This window comes from Lytechinus pictus, chromosome 13 (genome assembly GCF_037042905.1).
Source record: "Lytechinus pictus isolate F3 Inbred chromosome 13, Lp3.0, whole genome shotgun sequence".
Lineage (NCBI taxonomy): Eukaryota > Metazoa > Echinodermata > Echinoidea > Temnopleuroida > Toxopneustidae > Lytechinus > Lytechinus pictus.
Genome location: NC_087257.1, coordinates 3,863,819 through 3,881,204, shown reverse-complemented (window position 1 = coordinate 3,881,204; position 17,386 = coordinate 3,863,819). Strand labels below are relative to the sequence as shown.

The following is a 17,386-nucleotide window of genomic DNA, read 5'->3' as shown; positions in this document are numbered from 1 at the left end:
AATATACAGCGTAATTGCTTTTCCTTGGATTGCCTATAAAATATTTACGGGTACATTTTAAACAGTTGAATATGAAATTATAGATATTGGTATTGGTATTGGTATTTATTTTCCATATCACAATGTTAAAAAAAACAATACAAGGTAAATGTATATACATAATAAAATCAAAAGTATAGTGAGATGGCTGGATAAACCCACTCAGCTTTGTTAATATAACAAAACTGTTCTTCCCTGGGGTCCAGAGAATATGTAACAACAGTCACTGTACATAACATGACAAAACAACAGTTACTGTATATGATATAAAATAGAAATATACATTAGAAATAATTGAGCTAAACAATAATGAAAAACAACAAAAAGAAGGCAAGAGAATACATCTATACCCTAACGCGACCCCCCTCCCCCCACCCACCCACTTGTCGCTAGTATTTCTTTTAATTCTATTAATATACAATCATAATTTATTGATATGACGTGGTAGAGGAAATAGAGACATCATCAAACTTTCTATCCTAAACAGTGGCGTATCGTGGGTCACGGCATGGGGGGCACCAGCAAAAAATTTGAGTCACTTAATGAGCGCGCGAAGCGAGCTCAGTTGCCAGGTATACTGACCTAATCGAGACATTTTAAGGACAGTGCCATTAAACAGATATGTATCTCACTGATCAAATAATGCGGGCGCGAAGCGCGAGCTGAAATTTTTTTATATTGAGACCTAGAAAGGGACATTATAAGCAAATTTGTTATCATGTTACGTATCGGTCTCGCTAAACAAAAAATACGAGCGCGGAGCGCAAGCTGAAATTTTTGTATATATTGACCCCCAAACAGGGACATTTTAAGGATTATATTTTAGGAATCCATTAAGAGTATACATATCTCACCATAGTCATCTAATGCGAGTGCCAAGCGCTTGCTGATTTGGTAAGAATTACATCTAAACACATGAAGCACTTTTTGTAGTCATTGTAATCATGATTATCATACGCATCTCACCAATCAAATATTGCGAGCGCGAAGCGCGAGCTTAAAATATAGGAAATTCAGACCTGAAGAGGGGCATTCTACGGCTTGTTTGTTATAATTTACTAAGACCATACGTATTTCACTAACCAAATGATGCGAGCGCGAATCGCGAGCTGAAAATTTTTGATATTCAGATCAGAAAAAGGGACATTTTAAGGACTGATTTTAGGAATTCATGAAGAGCAGATATATCTCACCAATCCTTTAATGCGAACGTAAGCACGGATATGAAATGTTTCATATAAAGACCTTAAAATGGGGCGATCACTTTAAGTAGTCATGAAAAAGAAGCATATGTCACTATATATAACAATAATAGCTCGAAGTGCGAGGAAATATATTTGTTGTATATTGACTTGATTTGACAACGTCACGTCTCTCAAATATACTTGAAAACTATAGTATTCCGAAAAAATATTTGATCTACTATAATTATCTAGTTAAACAGACAATGCGAGCACCAGGAACAATGAAGACATAGGCCCTGAGCAAATTAAGTTACATAAAGCTATGAAAAATGCTTCTTTATGTAATATTGAGTTACATAAAGCTATGAAAAGGTAATGATCATTTTCAGTGATCAGTAAATTTTTGAGAGAAACAAGTGTTAGGTTCATAGAGGAATATAATGTGTAAAACTCCAAATCGATACAGATTGTGCATGTGATCACTAACCGGATAACATGTGATCTAATCACAGCGGGAAACATGTGCGTTGTGGAATATACTAGTAACGTGTGCACGTAATAAAGCCATTGCAGTCTGAAATTCCTTCGAGGCAACAAATTTATTAGGAGGTCGCAACGTTTTTGTTTTCCCCAACGACGAAATAGCGATATTTGTCTTCTATTTTAGTCATTCCATAATCGAACAGAATCGGAAAACAATGGGGAAGAGGAGAAAGGCCACCACTGAACCGGCTCAGACGCGTTCTCGGGCAAAACGAGGTAGAAGTCGAGGCACCCGCCAGACAAAAACGACAGCTGCCTCACACGCAACTCGGACGGTAGCTCCACCGGGAAGCGGTAGGCCTACGAGTACGACGGGAAATGAGCCCGGACAAGCCCCCGCAGCCACTGCAGTAGGAGCAGCGCCAGAACCCATTGACGTTGAGCAGGGTCGTTCATCCGGCCGTTCACCCAGCCGTCCAGCTAATAAGAGGCCAGCAGCTTCACAAGGGCCTGTGCTGCAATTACCATCCACTCAGGGTCAGACTCAGAGTTGTCCCAGGCCCAGCACTAGTAATAATACCGCAGGTGAGCCTTCTCGACCTGAATACATGTCAGTACAAATACAAGATCATACAGATTCGTTCTACGTACCTGGCCATACTAATAATAACATTACAGGTCACGAATCGCACAATATTAGAGAACGAAGTCAGTCTGGGATGGTACGAGAGACCCCATTCACATCATCCTTCCCCGCAATTGTACCTCCTAGTGTTCAGATAAGAACTGACCTAACTCAAAATTCACACTGTGTCCATGATAATGAGGCCACAGGGCCAAATAACCAAACCATAATCAATACAGAACGTAGACCTAACACAGAGAACATGAATAGAGGCTATCACCACCCTCACCATTCCCCGTTAAACCCTGTAGGTGACACACTGGGTGTATCTATTCCCCAAAGCATAAAAGAAAAGATTTGGAAGGGGGAGTATGTGAATCTAAATCTGTTAGTTAACGCCCAAGATGTAGCCTCCCACACACTGCGCGAAGCAGCAGAACAGAGAACTAATCTGGCAATAGCCGAGGAGGAAGGAAAATGGGTGTTAAAGCCCTACAATGCCCCCTCCAAAAACAAAATCATGTCCATTGAAATTTGGACAAATGCCTTCCTAATATACATGAGCGTCTATCTGGCAGCAAATCCACGACACACTCATGAAATTCTGAAGTACTGTCACCTCATTCGTTCTGCTGCTTCACGCTACTACGGATATGGTTGGAGGGACTACGATATAGAATTTCGGCACCGATTTCATGCCACAGGGGGTTCCTGGGCGGAGATAAACGGGGAGTTGTGGCTCCTCCACGTAGTAGGGGGTGGTGTTCGGCAAGGGGCCCTGCCCCCATTCATCAACAGTGGGTAAACAAAGAGGGCAAACGCCCAGGCGTGCCGGCTGCAAATCTCGAGGTATGAGTCAATAATGTTTCAAGCGGCATTTTGTTGGCTTTCTTTGGCTTCTTGAGGGTTGGATAATTCACGGTTCAGAGTCAGAGTGATGATGGGAGGAAGATATTGGCTATAGATGATATCCAATGGGGTCAGGAAGAAAATTCACAATTCATGTTGGTACAGATTAGATTTTCAAAGACAGACCAATACGGGAGGGGTACCACGCTTAAAATCAAAGAAAATAAGACAGAGGGCACATGCCCTGTCAAGGCTATGGAGACGTACTTACGGGTACGGCCTAAAGGGAGAGGGCCACTTTTCTGCTATATGAATGGCTCCCCCCTTTCCAGGTATCAGTTCAATGCAGTATTGAAGAAGGCACTGTTTGTGTCGGGGGTCGGGGGTAACCAATATGGAACACACTCCTTTCGCATTGGGGCAGCCACAATGGCAGCCCTAAAGGGTATACCTCCCGAGCAAATTATGACCATGGGTAGATGGCGTAGTGATGCCTATCTACGTTACATAAGGTGACCTATTGCGACATTGTACCACAGCTAACTATGTGGGAAGGTTATGTAAGCTATGGGCAAACAATTATGGATGGTTCCTGTGGTTACTACTCAGGAAGCATACTTATAATTCGCTATACTTGGTCGCAGTTTCATCCACGTATTATTACATTTATTCATAACTATACAATAATGATAAAGGTAGAATCCAGTTAGCCGAGTAGTGGGTTTCTACATGGGGAGCACATTTGTAATTTGTCTAAACATGTATGTAAGCAGAAGTAACACAATAATAATAAAGATATATCTAGCCGGCTAATAACAATGTAGACAATTGGATACTGCATAGGGTGCATATTTGTAATTACCCTTTGCGTGTGAACGGATATCCAAGTTCATGATGACAATAATGAGTAATAATTCAATATTCATATAGTGCCTTTTAAACTTTCTCAAAGCTCTTTACATAATACATCCTAACCTACTTATCAACTTAACTACAATCAGTTGTCAAAGTACAATAACAGAGATAATAGCCAATCAGCTATAAATGTAATATGACAAGAAAGATGTCAGTGCACTGGGCATGTGTACATGTGTAGAACATGTTACTTCCGGGAACTCTCATTTTTTTATTGCAGAGGGGACTGGAAACTGGATCTGGATTGTAGGGGATAGCCTGGTCAGAAGAGCAAAAGAACGAGCTTCACAACGCAACTATCAGCAATTTGGAGAGCGAGGTATCGTGGTCCGCTGGCATGGGCAAGGCGGCACCACGCTCCAGGATCTCCCCAGGATGGTCTCTAACCGGCTGAGATGCGGCACTCCTCCTGCATTAGCTATTGTCCACTTAGGATCAAATGACATCGGACAGTATGATGTCTGCCGGTGCAGGATGGCAATTGACACAGCCATCCAAGATCTACGCACGAGAATGCCGCACACCCATATCACCTGGTCTGGTATTTTACCGCGGCTCTTCTACTATGGTCGCAAGCAAGGCTCTAATTCACAGGAGGCCTTGGATGGAGTTCGTTAGTCTCTTAACAAATACGCTAGGAGGAAACTAGCCAGGATGTCGGATACCACCATCATCAAACATGAATTTGACCCCACAATCCACAGCCTCTTCAATAGAGATAGAGTGCACCTCTCTGATTCGGGTTCAGACATTCTCATTGACAGTTTCAGAACTGCAGCAAGGGAAGCAGGATTTGTTTAGATATGGAGAGGAGAGGAGCTTGAGAAACATTTTGGGAACTCGAGGCTTCTGGCAAGGTTTTTTTTTTTTGTAATGTATCTTAGTGTTATTACGTTTATTGTTTCTAGTCGTTTATGTACATACTTCATTTTACGGGCTTTGTGAAGGGCACCGTCGACAGTACTACCTTGCCATTATCAATAATGATATGCACGTGTCTGGATTGAGGATAATAACACTTGGAAGTAAAAAGAAAGAAAGAACAACTGAATAGAATGAATAGATAGACGAACAATTCTTTTTTATTCTTCATATTTTAGGGGTGAGAAGCAGGGACTGCACGGGAGAGTGTATAGGTCAATTATGACAAACCAATTCTTTCGAATGAATCAGCTTGGTAAAGCTTATTAAGTTTATTGTAGTAGTACAATACATTATTTACTCTTGGAATTGCTTAGTTGATCAGAAATCGCAAGACGGGGCTGTCCCTGTGGTGACGTGCATAAATTTGAGAACCGAAAACGAACTGGGAAAGAAAGGACGATAATTAAGACAGGAGAGCAAAATATACTGTTTTGTTTATACTCTTTGAAAGGATACTGATGGTCTTTGGAAGGTTTTGCTGTAAGGGCTACATGATAATGTTTGTAAATGGTGTGTAATGCCTTATCCAGGCCATTGTGCTCAGTATCCTCCATCTTATATGCATTTAGTCCTGAGATGATTATATCAACTAGAAGTTGCTTTAGTTTACCCTAGAAAGAACGTCCTTTTATAGGCATTTTGCATCTATTCATGTGAGGTTAAGTGTTTAATGCAGCTCCATGCCAATATATTAGGTAGCTTTATTTGCAAGCATGACAAGTTCATGTATGCTCCAGAATCATGCGACTTATGACGGGGCAAAAAAAAAAAAAAAAAAAAAAAAAAAAAATTATTAATTGGGTGGAAGGTTTTTGTTCAGAAACAATTTGTTTGAAACCTGACAGATCACCAATATTGATATCAAAGTATATGCTCCAAAGATGTTGTTTACCAAGATTTAGGGAAACACCCGTGGGAACTACTATCCTGCGGGTGGGTCACGTGATCAACAGTCCCAGGGAGGAGTTACTACCCTTCCTGGCGATCACGTGACCATATCTTTCAGTAAGATTAATAGGATGCCACAGATGTAGTTTTTCGTTATGTCTTACGACATTGTTCAGACTGTTTTGAGGTTTATCACCTCTTATGTTATTTAGGCATATTGCCTCTGTGTTTTGATGCCTCGTACGGAATTAAACGGCGAGCAATGGCATATCATTTGTCCACGTGTTTTCTTCTCAAAAGGTAATGATCATTTTCAGTGATCAGTAAATTTTTGAGAGAAACAAGTGTTAGGTTCATAGAGGAATATAATGTGTAAAACTCCAAATCGATACAGATTGTGCATGTGATCACTAACCGGATAACATGTGATCTAATCACAGCGGGAAACATGTGCGTTGTGGAATATACTAGTAACGTGTGCACGTAATAAAGCCATTGCAGTCTGAAATTCCTTCGAGGCAACAAATTTTTCCCCTCCACTCCCACCCAGGTACATTGGTAATATATTATCGGGATGGGAGGACCTGGCGTCAATACAGAATTTAGTCACGGGATCGTTAAGGGGGTTGCATATTTCTGAGGCAATGCAGTGTAGCGGTGACTTTAGCACATATGTTACCATACAAGCTGATATCTTAGTCCATGCGTAGAGCTGAATTACTGTTGAGAATTACCGTGTGTAGGACATTTTGTGTATCACGATTTATGATATTCTTATTAAACATCTCATGGTTGGGAGGTTGGGCAGAGTTACGACAGTAGATCAGCATGGTTGGTAGGTTGGAAAGACATGGATTTCTGCATTAAGGCTGGGAGGTTGGGCAGAATTTAGACAGTCAGTCATCATGGTTGGGAGGTTGGGCAGAGTTACGACAGTAGATCAGCATGGTTGGTAGGTTGGAAAGACATTGATTTCTGCATTAAGGCTGGGAGGTTGGGCAGAATTTAGACAGTCATTCATCATGGTTGGGAGGTTGGGAGAGATATTGAATTATTTTATGATTTTATGTTTTAGATTAGGAACAAGGACATCTGGAGGTAACTTATTGGCCTGCATAAGGTTGGAAGGTTGGGCAGGGCACTTACGAGTTTATCAAGAAGGCAGATATACAACATTGTTGAATAGATGGCCATAGGATAGAGGTATACTTTTATATGTCATACATATTATATTCTCAGGTTTAAAGAAGTCCACTGTCCAGATAGTCATATTAAAGTGACTATGCCTACAATATGGCTGGGAGGTTGGGTAGGACTTAAGGACAGGCAGCATAGAGCATTATATGGCTAATTATGACTTTTATATGTAAATGGTAAGGAGGAGCATGTCATGATACATTGCTTTAGAAGTGTAGAAGGTTTTTGTTCAGAAACAATTTGTTTGAAACCTGACAGATCACCAATATTGATATCAAAGTATATGCTCCAAAGATGTTGTTTACCAAGATTTAGGGAAACACCCGTGGGAACTACTATCCTGCGGGTGGGTCACGTGATCAACAGTCCCAGGGAGGAGTTACTACCCTTCCTGGCGATCACGTGACCATATCTTTCAGTAAGATTAATAGGATGCCACAGATGTAGTTTTTCGTTATGTCTTACGACATTGTTCAGACTGTTTTGAGGTTTATCACCTCTTATGTTATTTAGGCATATTGCCTCTGTGTTTTGATGCCTCGTACGGAATTAAACGGCGAGCAATGGCATATCATTTGTCCACGTGTTTTCTTCTCAAAAATGTTTCTTTATGTAATATTCAGTTACATAACATAATTATAATATAATATAACATTATAATGAACAATATTTTCTTCTTTCCCACTACGTTTCTTTTCCTTTCTCCCTCTTTTTCTCCTTTTCCCCGTTTTTTTTTTTTGGGCCAGACGATTGAGGGACACATGCCCCTCATGCCCCTCGTATTTACGCCACTGATCCTAAATACTTCTGCAATAAATACAATTTAAAATTTAAAGTTCTAGTTTGTATTCATTTAAAGGTTCCATGATTGTGACCAGCCGCGAATCCAGAGTGTTTTTTTAGGGGTTGATTCTTTTCCTCCCAGAAAATTTTAGAAACAAATAGGGGGAGGAGTCATTAATACCAAATGAAAGGTTGGTGTCCAGATTGAAATATAATTTAGCAAGCAAAAAAGGAGGTCATCACTCCCGAATTAACGGATCTGGTGGGTGTTTTATAAAGCTGTTCACAAGTTAGGAACGACTTAAAGAACGACTGGGGATCCTTTCTTATAAGGTAAATGTTATACACTAAAAAGGGTCATTGGCGATGGTTTAGCACGTAATAAATGATCACCAGTCGTTCTTAAAGTTCCTCTTAACTTACGAACAGCTTTATGAAACGCCCTCCCCCCCCCCCCCCCCGGGGTTGTTCTTTGTTTGGGGATTCCAATTTCATGGGGTGCGCACGCATCCTCATTGGCTGAAAAATTGGTCAAGCAAATAAAAAGGGCAATTTTATTGTTGGGCATTTCGTTCTTGTTAAATTGATTTGTTTTTCTCCCCTATTTTTTCTTTCTTTCGAAAATCTAGTGGGTTCGATCGACCCCCCCCCCCCCCCTCCCCTGCTACGGACTTGGTAATCTTAGCATGCGCGTATACATGTTCCGAAATTCTCTTATTCGCCACCAGTAAATACAAGCATTTGCTAGTGGGTTAAACGTTTGCACCAGCAACCACGATGAAAAGAAACACTTATTGTAAGGACTTAGATGAAATAGATGAACCAAGAATGCAATATCGGGAACTAAAATAAAAAGCATATTCGTTAGCAAAATGAGAGAGTAATTCTTGAGGACTCGTTTCGTTCTTTCTCGCCGCACTTTCAACTGAGACTCAGCAATGCCAAGAGGTGTCTTTGCAATACGCATGTATGCCAAGATGTAGCACAACCCCGTGACAATGATGAACATGTCGCACATGACAACTCTCACAGAACAGACGAGGTCCAGTAGTAAACCAAAACTATAGACTCCTGACATGATCACCCACGTCACAAAACACATGAAGATTCGTGTGAACTTGGTAAGGAGATTCCTTCTACCGAACGGGTCGAACTTGAATGTAATGACTTGATCAACGGCAACGAAGGAGACACTGCAGGTTGATAACAAACTTGGAACTTGCCATATCATCCACCAGAGGCGTCGATCATGGGAGGGCAGGGGGGGCAACCGCCCCACCAATGAAAATATTGGGGGGGCAAACATATCGTTTTGCCCCCCCAATAATTCCGCATGTGCAAAAAATAAAATAAGATTGTAATGTTACACAGAAATCAGCAAGCGAGATTGAGATACACAACTCGTTCTTCATCTAAAATCGTGCTCAAAATGTCCGGTTTTCAGATTAGAATATAAAAAAATTTCAGCTCGCGCTTCGCGCTCGCATCATTTCTGTAGCAAAAACCCATACTTTTCATGATTGAATAGGTGAATAGAATGTCCCGTTTTCAGTTCTATACCTCAAAAGAACTCCCACTTCGATTTGCAATAATCTTTTGTTGGATATATTTCTTGTTCTTTATTAAAAACGTCAATTAAACTTTTTTTTTTCAGATCAAAATATCAAAATTTTCAGCTCGCGCTTCGCGCTCGCATCTATTATTATTTGAATTTTTTATAATTTAATTTGTTGGTATATATATACATATAGGCATATGTGTGTGTGTGTGTGTGTTTGAGTCTGTTTGTTTTGTGTGATCGAGCGCCTTTGGAAAGTTGATTCATGATTTTGCCCCCCCCCCAATCTGAAAAATGGATCGACGCCCCTGTCATCCACGCTGACCAATAAGGTGATGGAACGTCTCTCTGCAAAGATAAAGAAATAAAACAATATCATACAGTATCAGTATTTTAATGGCATTTCAAAGGGATGGGACACGTGCCCCCTTTCGCTAATTTCGGCGTGCGAAAAGGCGCCATAATAATTAGTTATCTTTTCTTATATCTTATTATCTATAAAATAATCATCAGTGTCAATGGTGTATGAATGAAATCGTAATTTACAGAAAATAACATGAAATTTTTATTGCTCCTATAATTAATCCTACGTGCAATTAAAGAGTTAATCTCGAATCTCGAGGGCGATTTTTTTTCCGTCAGTTCTTGTCCGTCCGGCTGTTTTGGAGGCTTTGAATAAGACTACGAATCTTGCATGTATTTTTTCAGAGTCTTGACTAAGTTTTGTATTTTTTTGGGGGGTGGGGGCCTTGAAAAATCGTTCTAGGCGAAAACCTACGTCCAAAAGCTCAACTGTGGGATATGCTTATCGATCAAGCCACAAGTAAGGGGGTTAATATCATATAGGACCATGCACCAAAACTATTTGCATGTACCTACCAGCATTTGTCTCACATACTGGGCCAGGACTATGGCATCGAGCACTAAGTCAGCGAGAATGATGTTAAAGGCGAAGATTTAGCGTTTCTTCCAAAATCGACAACGGCAGGCGATAGTGAGTAGCAGGAAAGTCGTGACGATGATGCCGACGATCGATGTGATCCCGTAGACATGGTTGAGTACTTTGGTTACATATCCCGTGCTATCTGTCCACCAACCATACTCGGGGCCGCAGGCTGTCTCATTGAGAGGAATTATCCACGAATAATTACTATTATGCATAATGGGTGTAAATGTGGTAGTATTAATGACAGTCACCATCTTCTAATTGGAATCTTAACGATATTCCACTACTTATATAGTGCGTAGTACACCGGAGCGACGTCACTGAGTGCTCTACAATTACCCCTTCGCTGGATCCTGGCTTGTCCACACAAAATATATGCACTTTCCACACTCCCTGCAGAGTATTTAAACAGGATTTTTTTTTTTTCCAAACGCGATTACTGCTTATCTGAAAAACAAAGTGTGCTCTTGCTCTCGAGGAGCTAAAATCTGGTATCCGGTATGTATTGCCGGTTCTATGAACAAAGTAATATCAATCCCTATATTACTGGCCGAATGCAAGAAGGAAATGATTGAAATGATACTTATGGTACTAAATTACAGTTTATAATACCCTTTATTTTGCTGGTATATATTTTCCTTGTATATTGCAATCACTAAAAATGCATCAATCATGTCAATATAGGACATATAGTTTTAAATTAACCGTGTAATACGAGTTGATATGATACATATATTCTAAATGCTTCCAAGTGTTGGCATATAGTCAAGCTATTAAAGCTTGTAATGGCAACCCCTGCAACCTTGTTTAATTGCTATGTCATAGAAAATCCAACTTTCTTCGTTATTTCATTTATCACATATTTTGATACATACTCTGTTTATTGTTTTTTTCTTTGCTTAGCTTGTTGATGGAAAAGTTGCAGAAATCATTAAATGAAACTAAATGAAAAAGGAGAACACAAGTGATAATGATGACTGGTTTGACGTAGGTCTTGCCTATAATGGGTTCAGTGATACTTGCTCCAGCCACAACTGCCCCGATGGAAAATCTGCACTGTGGCTGCCGCCCTTTATCCTCGATAAACGGACGGAGTTTCGGTTAACTACTCTCACTCCAACAGAAATATATCCACGGACTTTGGTGTGGCTTGTGTGGAACTTTATTAATCTGTCATCCCACGGTCCAAAATCCGAGATAAAATACTGAAAACAAAACAGATATGTAAATATACATTTTGAGTTACACATTAAAACAATCCACAAATGGTTATACTCTACTAGTGAAACAATCTAAAGATTAGAACTATATAATTATTTAAATAATGACTAGAAATACAGAGGGCATATTATCAGAACTCTAATACTTAACATGTAGTAGGATATCGTGTTACTCCTATAAAACCAAATTTCACTTTACAAGGAACATAATTATTATTAAAGAACTCATTCATTCTACTGTATCCGAATAAACATGACAGAAATAACTATCAGTAGGTATAACGCTAATAAGGTCTTGAAAGGTAATGTCATGATATCCAAATCTATCCGAATATATGCCATAACATAGAGAGATAAGTGTTAGATACCAAAAGCAGTTTATAATTTAAGAAAGAAACTAAAGTATAATCATACTATAAATCTATGTATTCTTATAATATCTTGGTTTCAACTATATCAACAGAAAGATACAGAGTAAAACTTATAAGCAATCTTACCAATTGGAGGCTATAAACAAGTACACTTGGTTGCAATCAATACAAGAAATATCTTGACAGTCAACTGGAGTTCTCTCTTCTATGTCTTTACTACAAACTGAAGTTTCTTGGCTTTTTGTATCTCTATGTCAAGGTTCTGAACTTCTGGTCAAGCACTGCTCATCAGACAGTCTGGCTCATTAGAAGGAAGCTGGCACTACCGAGTGCTCTAATAACAAAACAATGAACTTGACCATGCCTATACAAATTATAACAATAAAGGGTGGACCTAAGGTTTGCTCTATAGAATTGGCTTCCGGTACCTGATTGTAACACATGATATAACCTGCCCTATGGGATTTCATGTAGAAAGAGATTAACAAAATGCTAGAGTGCAAAATGAGAAATCTAGTGGAACATGAATTCAAACAACATATATCAAAAAATATGTACAGCATTAAAATTGCATAGAACTCACTGCACACTGCTGCAATTACATGCACTTTAAGCCAAACATAAAACCTAACCTCCAAAACTAAATAAACCTTAATCCTTATATTTACAATTTCAGCTCAAACCTGAATGTCCGCTGAGATATTAAGACAGGGGCAAGTGTCGTAAATCCGCATAGGGTTCCATGACATTTGCTTCAGCGACAATAGCTCTGCTATGAATTCCACACACCAAAGGAATGACCAACTTCAACCCTGGATTTAACACTATACCCTATACTAAACCTAACCCTAACCCTCTATCTTAGACGAAAGCCTGGAGCTATGTCATGTCACCCGCCTTATTTCACCGTCATACCAACGAAACTGATTCCAAGAAATTCAAGGCCACCGCACACCTTACGACTGGTCTGCGACTCATTTTGGAATAAAACGCAGGCTACAAAATTTGATGCGAATATTGATTGATTCACGTAACATCTTAAACAGTGTAAAGGTCTAAATCGTCGTACTACGTTCAAATCTGTGACGATGTTATCCTCATTAGAATAAACGTTATTTAACATCTAGTCGGAATGACGTCATAAAAATCGTACGATTGGCTACGATTTAAATCTGATTTGGCCTTTACTAAAAAATAAAGGCTTTCAATTATCCAAAATTGTTACATTAGTATTAAGGAATAGCCTTCCTGTTAAGATATAAAAAATGTATCTCTGTCGAGACTTTCAAAAATCTTCTAAAAACTTGTTTATTAACTCTTAGCTCTTTATGCGCCTTAAGCACTCTACAGATTCGATTTGGCACTTTATAAGTCACATTATTGTTATCATTATCATTATTATTATTATTAGTCGTACAGCTAGTTTGAACCTAAAATAAATAGGATAAAAGATGCTTTTCTCTCCCAATTTCAGAAAATCAGCGAAATGTGATTTGTTCCAAACTCAGATCGTGGCCCGGTCGTAAGGTGTGCGGTGGCATACGTATTCCTACGATGATCTAGAACATTACACAGTAAGATCATAGTCCATGCCTCAATATTTCATCAAATTCTCTTACATTTTATAGAACATTTGCCGATACCAGCTGCAAATCACCAACGCAATGACTTCAGCCTCTAAGATTGCGTCAATGCATGGAGTTGTCAGGGCCGTAGCTAGAGGGGGGGTATGGGGGGTGTGACACCCCCCCCCCCCAACATTCATGGCAGTCGGCAAAATCATGTACCAGTTGGCAAAATGGAGGATAGGGGAGAAAAAGAGGGAAAGAAGGGAAGAGAAAAAAGAAAGGAGAGAGAGAGAGAGAGGGGGGAGAAAGAAAGAAAGAAAGAAAGAAAGAAAGAAAGAAAGAAAGAAAGAAAGAAAGAAAGAAAGAAAGAAAGAAAGAAAGAAAGAAAGAAAGAAAGAAAGAAAGAAAGAAAGAAAGAAAGAAAGAAAGAAAGAAAGAAAGAAAGAAAGAAGGAAAAAAGGAAAGAAAAATAGGGGTACTAACTTCGAAGAAGGTTACGTCTTATAGAGTAAAGACAACCAGTTGGCAAATCCAAGTCCTTGTAGCCAGGCTTAGAGCCCTACTAGTCAGCGAAATACAAAGGACAAAGCAGATGGAGCTATAATAACACACTTTTACCCTTTTTACACACGCTAAAATTTCCTTAACCCCGTACTATAGGTGGGGCTAAATTGCCATTTAGCCCCACCTATAGTACGGGGTTAAGCTTAGCCCACTTTCTTTTTACACAGCATTTTTGCAAAGTGGGCTAACCCCACCTTTAGTACGGGATTATTTGGCCCTGCAAAAAAGCAGGGTTATCCCAGCAATTGCGGTGCTAAGAGCGATAGTACGGGGTTAAGATCGCTAGTGTAAAACGAAAGTGGGCTAAGCTTAACCCCGTACTATAGGTGGGGCTAAATGGCAATTTAGCCCCACCTATAGTACGGGGTTAAGGAAATTTTAGCGTGTGTAAAAAGGTACGAGTGAAGTACTTGTACTACGAATGATCGACAAAAACCACTAGTCCGGGGTTAGCGAGTTTCGTGTGTGAAAAGCAAGCATTCCTTATCCGGGGTTAGCGATAACAATTTGGCATGTGTGAAAAGGAAAAAAAATAGTACGGGGTTAAGGATAGTACGGGGTTAGCGATAGTCCGGGGTTAAGAAAATCCTGTGTAAAAAGGGTATAAGTAAGCCCCCGGTCCTCCCCCCAATATCAAGCTTGTGAGTTTGCAAATTATACCACGATTATTGACGATTTAACAAACACATTAGTTTTGTAAAATTAGAGGTAAGACTAGGTAAATTAATATGGGGTGGGATGAATTTCCAAGGTTTAAGTTGAATAATCAAAGCCAAAGATAGTTGGCAAATTATAAAGTGGGCCTTTTAAAGTGGCAGAACACTACACGCTCTACCGGTCAGCAAAGTGATGTACAAGTACTGCCCCGTTTCAGATCTGAAAAGAACAGAACACAAGACTTGTAAAAACTGGTAACTCTGCAGTTGGCAAATTCATGAAGACAAGTCTACAACTTGTAGACTTGTCTACAAGTTTGCAGTTGGCAAAAAACACAAAAATGTTTTTAGTTATTTTTACTAAATTCTGTCGCCAAAGATTTTTTTTTAATTTATGGTGTCAGAATGTGCTTGGGGTGGGGATGGGTGGGAGTGGGGGCAGGTTGGGGTTGCATCATTCCTGGTGCTCGCATTGTCTGACTAGTGAGATATATAGTCCTGTTATATTTTAAGACCATACAAATTATGCACCAAATTATCTCCTCGCACTTCAAGTTATTATTGTTTTATGTAGTGACATATGCTTTTTTCATGACTATATACTTAAGGTGATTGCCCCCTTTTAAGGCCTTCATAAAACATTTCCAGTCTGTGCTTACGTTCGCATTAGTGTGGACCGATATAGATATAGTTAGGCTGGTGTTAAACACCGGCGTTTTTGCAGTGCACGAATTCCTAAAGACAGTCCTTAAAAGGTCCCCTTTTCTGATCTAATTATAACAAATTTTCAGCTCGCGCTTCGCGCTCGCATCACTTAATTAGTGAAATAATAAATTCCTACAAACAAGCCATAGAATGCCCCTCTTCAGGTCTGAATTTCAAAAATTGTCAGCTCGCGCTTCTCGCCCGCAATATTTCATTAGTGAAATACGTATCATGTTCATGATTACAATGACCACAAAAAGTGCTTCATGTGCCAGTGTAATTCTAACAAAATCAGCAAGCGCTTGGCGCTCGCATTAGATGACTATGATGAGATACGTACGCACTTCATAAATTCCAAAAGATAGTCCTTAAAATGTCTCTTTTTAGGGTTAAGTTATACAAAAAAAATCAGCTCGCGCTTCGCGCTCGCATTGTTTGTTTTGTGAGACAGGTACGTATCATGATTACAAAACTTTGCGTATAATGTCCCTTACGACTAAATATCAAACATTTTCAGCTCGCGCTTCGCGCTCGCATTATTTGATCAGTAAGATACATATCCGTTTAATGGCACAGTCCTTAAAATGTCTCTATTAGGTCAGTATACCTGGCAATTGAGCGCGCTTCGCGCGCCCACTTAATGACTCAAAATTATTGCTGGTGCCCCCCCCCCCCATGCCGTGACCCACGGTACGCCACTGTTAGCAGTAGCACTCTTAACATTTTAGTTGAGACATCTTGCACAGAAGGTCCATTAAAAATAACAAATTCAATTCTAATAATTCAAAATCTTTTAGCATGTGATTATTGTAGGGGGGCACATCCCCACCAGACTCCCCCTGTGCTCACGTTGGCGCTGTCACTCCAAATTTAGTTGGCAAATTTAGCTGGTACACCCCCCCAACAAAATGCTTCTGGCTACGGCCCTGGGAGTTGTATTAGAAAACTCTCCAGAATTGGTGTTTCGATGTGGGTCAAGTCCTGGTTCGAAAATAATTCAATTTGATACATTCTGCATTATTCAAAATACCATGTATATATATTATGGCATTTTTCCGGGCGCCATACTTGGACCAATTTATTTACAAAATTCATAGTTAACTTTGATACCGTCCAAGCGCCCTCGGCTATAATGCCTCGGGCGTGCCTGTACCACTTTTCCAAAAGTACCTCGATTCGTGTAATTATTACTCTAATGCCCGAGCAAAATGATATGAATGATTATATGTTTAATTAGGCAGTGATGTGGATCCAAGCTATTTGATAAACCATCCGCATCTCAAAACCAGGATCAGTCAATAGAGCTAAAATCATTATTGCCAGCCGTAAACAAATTTTCCTGTCAGCCGAAATACATGTTTGGTCATGTGATAGCTTTCAGCCAATCATTCGATTAGAATCCATATGCATATCTCCATTTTACCATACACCCCCGGTGTGTGTTTCATAAAGCTGCTCGTGAAGTTACGCACAACTTTTACAAACGACTGGAACATGTTCTCATGTCCTAAATGAATGACGTAGGGGTATGTCATTTAGCTCAAGAAGGGGTCACCAGTCCTGCGTAAAGTCATGCGTATCTCGCGAACAGCTTTATGAAACACCGACCCGGTCCTTCCCATTAATTCTGGCACTGCATCTATTGTAAGAAATTGCGTGATGTGTGCACTCAGCTAGCACCTTTCACCTTCCGGGCATCTTTAGTTCGTATCACTGAACTGGAATTCCAGTTCAGTGGTTCATATTCGAATTTCCAGCCAATACTGGTATTTCACACTTTATTAGCGTTTATTCCGATGATGCACATCACTCTACCATCAATTACCCGCGAAATGAGGTGCAATATCCAGTCAATTCTTACGATAGGTGTTTTTTTGGCGGGTTTTCGATATCTGTTTGTGATGTTGTTTC

At 39.8% G+C, this 17,386-nt stretch overlaps 1 protein-coding gene, 1 long non-coding RNA gene and 1 pseudogene across 2 annotated transcripts; 2 read left to right on the top strand and 1 right to left on the bottom strand.

Annotated features, from left to right (window-relative positions):
* The first annotated feature begins 1,921 nt into the window (after positions 1–1,921).
* On the top strand, positions 1,922–6,175 carry LOC129282682 (uncharacterized). Its single transcript, XM_064108642.1, has one exon. It carries the CDS (start codon positions 1,922–1,924, stop codon positions 3,134–3,136), a length of 1,215 nt encoding a protein of 404 aa, XP_063964712.1. The 3' UTR covers positions 3,137–6,175.
* LOC135156363 (uncharacterized) lies at positions 4,261–7,673 on the top strand (annotated as a pseudogene).
* A 2,048-nt stretch (positions 7,674–9,721) lies between these two features.
* Positions 9,722–12,271, bottom strand: LOC135156420 (uncharacterized). Its single transcript, XR_010295557.1, has 3 exons — positions 12,109–12,271; positions 10,325–11,596; positions 9,722–9,793 (listed from the first exon to the last, which is right to left on the bottom strand). It is a non-coding gene; the product is annotated as an uncharacterized LOC135156420 (long non-coding RNA).
* Positions 12,272–17,386: the final 5,115 nt, after the last annotated feature.

What these genes read in the sequence shown, in the direction of transcription:
- LOC129282682 (XM_064108642.1), top strand. Translation starts at nt 1,922, where the DNA reads ATGGGGAAGAGGAGAAAGGCCACCACTGAACCGGCTCAGACGCGTTCT.